This window comes from Salvelinus namaycush, unplaced genomic scaffold (genome assembly GCF_016432855.1).
Source record: "Salvelinus namaycush isolate Seneca unplaced genomic scaffold, SaNama_1.0 Scaffold28, whole genome shotgun sequence".
Lineage (NCBI taxonomy): Eukaryota > Metazoa > Chordata > Actinopteri > Salmoniformes > Salmonidae > Salvelinus > Salvelinus namaycush.
In genome coordinates this window covers 101,630-109,180 of record NW_024059674.1, presented here as the reverse complement: position 1 = coordinate 109,180, position 7,551 = coordinate 101,630, and the positions used below count along the sequence as shown (strand labels likewise).

At 42.8% G+C, this 7,551-nt stretch overlaps 1 protein-coding gene across 1 annotated transcript; it reads right to left on the bottom strand.

Annotated features, from left to right (window-relative positions):
• Window positions 1-3,192: 3,192 nt before the first annotated feature.
• LOC120039546 (zinc finger protein 239-like) lies at window positions 3,193-5,069 on the bottom strand. Its single transcript, XM_038984957.1, has 2 exons — window positions 4,003-5,069; window positions 3,193-3,683 (listed from the first exon to the last, which is right to left on the bottom strand). Exons 1-2 carry the CDS (start codon window positions 4,979-4,981, stop codon window positions 3,631-3,633), a joined length of 1,032 nt encoding a protein of 343 aa, XP_038840885.1. The 5' UTR covers window positions 4,982-5,069; the 3' UTR covers window positions 3,193-3,630.
• Between the last annotated feature and the right edge of the window lie 2,482 nt (window positions 5,070-7,551).

Sequence of the window (7,551 nt, the reverse complement as noted above, 5' to 3'; positions counted from 1 at the left end):
TCTACACAACACTACAGATAACATATTTTCACTATATTTAGCCGTCTTTGTTGAGTATAAACATCTAAATAAACGAGTGCTTCTTGTAAACGTACACCAGCGTTCTTCCAGGAAGCACAGTGCATTCAGAAAGTATTCAGACCCCTTGACTTTTTACACATTCTGTTACGTTACAACCTTTTTCTAAAATGGATTAAATAAAAAAATCCTCATCAATCTCCACACAATAACAACACAACAACACTATACCCCACAACGACAGAGCTGAAACAGGTTTTTAGACACGCTGGCAATTTTTTTGTTGGCAAAAAAAACAAAACAGAAATATCTTATTTAAATAAGTATTCAGACCCTTTGATCATCCTTGAGATGTATTTACAACTTGATTGGAGTCCACCTGGGGTAAATTCAATCGACTGGACATGATTTGTAAAGGCACACACCTGTCTGTATAAAAGGTCCCACAGTTGACAGTGCATGTCAGAGCAAAAACCAAGCCATGAGGTCGAACAAATTGTCCGTAGAGCTCCGAGACAGGATTGTGTTGAGGCACAGATCTGGGGAAGGGTACCAAAACATTTCTGGAGCATTGAAGGACCCCAAGAACACAGTGGCCTCCATGATTCTTAAATGGAAGAAGTTTGGAACCACCAAGACTCTTCCTTGTGCTGGCCGCCCGGGCCAAACTGAGCAATCGGTGTTGAAGGGCCTTGAAGGGCCTCAAGGAGATGACCAAGAACCAGATGGTCACTCTGACAGAGCTCCAGAGTTCCTCTGTGGAGATGGGCAAACCTTCCAGATGGACAACCATCTTTGCAGCACTCCACCAATCAGGCCTTTATGGTAGAGTGGCCAGACGGAAGCCACTCCTCAGTAAAAGGCACACGACAGCCCGCTTGGAGTTTGCCCAAAGGCACCTAAAGGACTCAGACCATGAGAAACCATATTCTCTGGTCTGATGAAACCAAGATTGAATTATTTGGCCTGAATGCCAAGCATCACATCTGGAGGAAACCGGGCACCATACCTACGGTGAAGCATGGTGGTGGCAGCATCATGCAGTGGGGATGTTTTTCAGCGGCAGGGACTGAAAGTCTAGTCAGGATTGAGGGAAAGAAGAACAGAGAGATCCTTGATGAAAACTTACTCCAGAGCGCTCAGACCGGGGCAAAGGTTCACCTTCCAACAGGACAACGACCATAAGCACACAGCCAAGACAACGCAGGAGTGACTTCGGGACACATCTCTGAATGTCCTTGAGTGGCCCAGCCAGAGCTCGGAATTGAACACGATTGATCATCTCTGGAGAGAACTTCAAATAGCTGTGCAGCAACGCTCCCATTCCAACCTGACAGAGCTTGAGAGGATCTGCAGAGAAGAATGGCAGAAACTCTGTAAATACAGGCGTGTCATACCCAAGAAGACTCGAGGCTGTAATCGCTGCCAAAGGTGCTTCAACAAAGTACTGAGTACAGGGTCTGAATGCTTACAGCTGAAGTCGGAAGTTTACATACACTTAGGTTGGAGTCATTAAAACTAGTTTTTTAACCACTCCACAAATTTCTTGTTAACAAACTATAGTTTTGGCAAGTCAGTTAGGACATCTACTTTGTGCATGACAAGTAATTTTTCCAACAATTGTTTACAGACAGATTATTTCACTTATAATTCACTGTATTACAATTCCAATGGGTCAGAAGTTTACATACACTAAGTTGACTGTGCCTTTAAACAGCTTGGAAAATTCCAGAAAATGTCATGGCTTTAGAAGCTTCTGATAGGCTAATTGACATAATTTGAGTCAATTGGAGGTGTACCTGTGGATGTATTTAAAGGCCTACCTTCAAACTCAGTGCCTCTTTGCTTGACATCATGGGAAAATCAAAAGAAATCAGCCAAGAAATCAGCCAAGAAAGTGAGAAATTTCCAAATGCCTTAAGGTACCACGTTCATCTGTACAAACAATAGTACGCAAGTATAAACACCATGGGACCAAGCAGCCATCATACCGCTCAGGAAGGAGATGCGTTCTGTCTCCTAGAGATGAACATAGTTTGGTGCGAAAAATAACAAATAAATCCCAGAACAACAGCAAATGACCTTGTGAAGATGCTGGAGGAGTAAAACGAGTCCTATATCGACATAACCTGAAAGGCCGCTGCGCACGGAAGAAGCCATTGCTCCAAAACCGCCATAAAAAAGCCAGACTACGGTTTGCAATTGCACATGGGGACAAAGATTGTACTTTTTGGAGAACTGTCCTCTGGTCTGATGAAACAAAAATAGAACTGTTTGGCCATAATAACCATCGTTATGTTTGGCGGTAAAAGGGGGAAGCTTGCAAGCCAAAGAACACCATCCCAACCGTGAAGCACGGGGATGGCAGCATCATGTTGTGGGGTTGCTTTGCTGCAGGAGGGACTGGTGCACTTCACAAAATAGATGGCATCATGAGGACGGAAAATTATGTGGATATATTGAAGCAACATCTCAAGACCTCAGTCAGGAAGTTATAGCTTGGTTGCAAATGGGTCTTCCAAATGGACAATGACCCCAAACATACTTCCAAAGTTGTGGCAAAATGGCTTCAGGACAACAAAGTCAAGGTATTGGAGTGGCCATCACAAAGCCCTGACCTCAATCCGATAGAAAATATGTGGGCAGAACTGAAAAAGCGTGTGCGAGCAAGGAGGCCTGCAAACCTGACTCAGTTACATCTGTAAGGAGGAATGGGCCAAAATTCACCCAACTTATTGTGGGAAGCTTGTCAAAGACTACTCGAAACGTTTGACCCAAGTTAAACAATTTAAAGGCAATGCTACCAAATACTAATTGAGTGTATGTAAACTTCTGACCCACTGTGATGAAAGAAATAAAAGCTGAAGTAAATCATTCTCTCTACAATTATTCTGACATTTCACATTCTTAAAATAAAGTGGTGATCCTAACTGACCTAAGACAGGGAATTTTTACTTGGATTAAATGTCAGGAATTGTGAAAAATTTAGTTTAAATGTATTTGGCTAAGGTGTATGTGAACTTCCGACTTCAACTGTATGTAAATGTGACATTTCCGGGGAAAAAAGCCCCGTTTTTGCTTTGTCATTGCGGGTTATTGTGTGAATGTTGATGAGGGGGGAAAAAACGATTTAATCAATTTTAAAATGAGGCTGTAACGTAACAAAATGTGCAAAAAGTCAAGGGGTCTGAATCCTTTCCGAAGGCACTGTATATATTTTACTTCAAGATGTTTAGGGTTAGTTCTTGTTTCCCCCCTTCCACCGTGCTACCGTTGACATAAGAGGATGCCTCCTCCTCTTCATCTATGATACTATTGGAGTCTTCAGTCTTGACCCCGCCAGCCTGGTCCTCAGGAAGTGAGATGTGGCGTCTCTTCTTGTGTCTCCCAAGACTCTGAGAAGTGGTAAATCTCTGGCCACATTCGACAAGGCTGTAAGTTCTCTCTACTGTATATGTTAAGGTCTGATGATCTTGTCAAACCCTTCCCACAGACAGAACAGCTGTGCGGTTTCTCTCCTGTGTGCGTTGTCATGTGTCTTTTCAGATCAAATAACCGTTGCCAGTCTTTCCCACACACAGAGCAACTGTATCTCTGAGCTTTGAGATTCCCCTAGGTTTCTTTAGGTTCTCCTGATGTAGAGGCTCTCCCCTCCGAAATCCCGTCTGTGTGAATGAGAAAACATAGGTTAAAAGGTCCAGTGCAATCAAAAATGTGATTTCCTGTCTTTTATACACATTTCCACACTATGAGGTTGGAAAAATACTGTGAAATTATGATAATAATACAATTCTTGCTTGAGAATTTGCTCTTATCTACAAAGATATGTTTATTTTAATTGAAAACAATCACAGCAGGGTACTTAATAAAATACAATTTCATATGGAGTTAAAAAGTGGCATTGGATTTTTAAATAAAAGAGCGATGTTCATTCAAAGTCAATATTGTATTAATGTTATTCATGGCTGTTCTGCTTCCACTTACCGAGACGATGAAGATCCCAACCAACCGCTTCTCCATCTGAATTAATCAGACCACCAACTTCCTCTTCTTCTCCCTCCCTCTCTCCTTCAATTGGAACAGGGTTTTGAAACTCAACAGGTGGTAAACCAGCATGAGTTTTCTGATGTCTCTGAAGTTTTTGAGAACTAATGAAGCTCTGGCCGCATTTAGCACAGCTGTAAGGTTTCTCTCCTGTATGATATCTGTGGTGGACTTTAAGGCTTGCTGATCTTGCAAAACTCTTTTCGCAGACAGAGCAGGAGAAAGGTTTCTCTCCAGTGTGTGTCCGGAAATGCTCCTTCAAGTAACGTGCTTCAGAAAAACTCTTCCCACACACAGAGCAGGAGTGGGATTTCCCTTCTATGTGCAACAGTCCGTGTTTACGCAGGGATGAAGCACATCCAAACTTCTTGTCACAATCAGGGCAAGGATGTCGTTTCTCCCCAGTGTGCACTGACCGGTGGTCTTCAAGATACGCCTTCTCGCTGAAACTCTTCCCACACACAGAGCAACTATAAGGTCTCTTTCCTGTGTGAGTCTTCTCATGCTTCAGGAGTTGTTTAGACAAGGCAAAGCTTAGCTCACACACAGAACAGTGGTGGGGTTTCCCTGCATGTTGCAGAGAGTGGTCCTTTAACTGATCTGGACGGCTGAAACTCTTTCCACAGACAGAGCAGGAGTGGGGTTTTTCTCCTGAGTGCATCAGGAAGTGTTCCTTCATGCGTGATTGTAAGCTAAAACCCTTCCCACACACAGAGCAGGAGTAAGGTTTCTCTTCTATGTGTAACCACTGGTGCCTTTTCAAGGCTGAGGCGAAACCAAACCTCTTGTCACATTTGGAGCAGACGTAAGGTTTCTCTCCAGTGTGCACTGTCTGGTGGTCTTGGAGATGTCTTTTTACACGGAACTGCTTTCCACACACAGAGCAAGGGTATGGCTTTTCTCCTGTGTGTATTCTCATATGTATTAGCAGTTTTGATAACTTTTTGCAGTCTTGTCCGCACACTGAACAGCAGTGAATTTTCTTAGCTGTGTGATTCCCCTGGTGTTGTTCAGGTAGTTCTGATGTAGAGGGACTCCCTTCACTGTCAGTGCAGTGGTCATGTCTCTCTGCTGTGGGATAAGATGGCATGGATAAACTATGCAAACATTTGGAACTGTAACAAAAAATATTTTTTCTCCTTTGAATAACTGAAAGTAATACAAAGATGTATAAAAAATGTTTTGCAATTCAACCCCTTACAGAATAAGTCCCTTTTAAACTTACCAAAAGCAGGATCCTCTTCCTCCTCTTTCACTTTGATAACCAGTGCTGATGTCAGACCACACTCTTCTACAGCTACAGACACTGGACTCTCTCCTGTGTGTGTTCTCTGGTGTTTGGTAAGATTTAACGATGAAGAGAAACTTTCCCCGCACACGGAGCAACTGTACAGCTTCTCTCCTGTGTGCAACGTCTGGTGTTTTTTCAGGTTTCCTTTCTCACTGAATTGCTTCCCACACACAGAGCAGGAGTACGGTTTTTCTCCTGTGTGAGTTCTCATATGTGTTTGTAGTTTTGATAACTTGTGACAGTTTTTTCCACACACTGAACAGCAATGAATCTTCTTAGCTGTGTGATTCCCCTGGTGTTGTTCAGGTAGTCCTGATGTAGAGGGACTCCCTTCGCTCTCAGAGCAGTGGTCAGGTCTCTCTGCTGTGGTAAAGACATAAGTATGGATTAACTCAAATTAGTCAACACCCTAAGTCAAAATGTTTGTTCCTGACTAAACAGAAAATAATAAATATTGTAAAATTATACGGTCCATACTTATCCCGAAAATGCTACATGTTAGCTTTTCCCATGAGATAACCTGGCACAGTTAGCCCTAAGCTAACCACCAGAGGGATATTTTAAACCTCCAAATCAAGGTTGCTCCACTTAAAATCAAATACAATTTTATTGGTCGTGTACACACAGTATTCTGCCATTGTTATAGCAGGTGCAGCTAAATGCTTATGTTTCTAGCTCCAACAGTGCAGCATTACCTAATTATACAAAACAATACATACAAATCCCACCAAAATGTATCAGAACAGTCTGGAATATATATAGAATGGTGTGTATAGACAGTATATACAGTATATGAATAGAAAAGGTGTGTATAGACAGTAGTTATATAGGATGGTGTGTATAGAGACAGTAGTTATATAGGATGGTGTGTACAGCAGTAGTTATATAGGATGGTGTGTATAGACAGTAGTTATATAGGATGGTGTGTATAGACAGTATGGACAGTAGTTATATAGGATGGTGTGTATAGACAGTAGTTATATAGGATGGTGTGTATAGACAGTATGGACAGTAGTTATATAGGATGGTGTGTATAGACAGTAGTTATATAGGATGGTGTGTATAGACAGTATGGACAGTAGTTATATAGGATGGTGTGTATAGACAGTATGGACAGTACATGAATAGAAAAGGTGTGTACAGCAGTAGTTATATAGGATGGTGTGTATTGACAGTAGTTATATATGATGGTGTGTATAGACAGTATGGACAGTAGTTATATAGGATGGTGTGTATAGACAGTATATGAATAGAAAAGGTGTGTACAGCAGTAGTTATATAGGACAAACTACTGACTAGAATACAGTATATACATATGAAGTGGGGAAAACAGGATGTAAACATAATTAAAGTGACCAGTGTTCAATGACTATGTACATAGGGCAGCAGTCTCTATGGTGCAGGATACAGGGTGGTAGCCAGCCAGTAACAGTGACTATGTACATAGGGCAGCAGTCTCTATGGTGCAGAATACAGGGTGGTAGCCAGCTAGTAACAGTGACTATGTACATAGGGCAGCAGTCTCTATGGTGCAGGATAGAATACAGGGTGGTAGCCAGCTAGTAACAGTGACTATGTACATAGGGCAGCAGTCTAAGGTGCAGAATACAGGGTGGTAGCCAGCTAGTAACAGTGACTATGTACATAGTGCAGCAGTCTCTATGGTGCAGGATAGAATACAGGGTGGTAGCCAGCTAGTAACAGTGACTATGTACATAGGGCAGCAGTCTAAGGTGCTGGATAGAATACAGGGTGGTAGCCAGCTAGTAACAGTGACTATGTACATAGGGCAGCAGTCTAAGGTGCTGGATAGAATACAGGGTGGTAGCCAACTAGTAACAGTGACTAAGTTCAGGGCACGGTACTGGGCGGAGGCTAATAGTGGTGACTATTTAATGGTCTGATAGAAGCTGTTTTTCAATCTCTCTGTTCCAGCTTTGATGCACCTGTACCGTCTCCCCCTTCTAGATGGTAGCAGGGTGAACAGGCTGTGGCTCGGGTGGCTATAGTCCTTGATGATCTTCTTGGCCTCCTGTGACACCGGGGGCTGTAGATGTCCTGGAGGGCAGTGTGCTCCCGGTGATGCGTTGGGCTGAACGCACCACCCTATGGAAAGCCCTGCGGTTGCGGACGGTGCAATTGCCGTAACAGGCGGTGATACAGCCCGACAGGATGCTCTCAATGGTGCATCTGTAGAA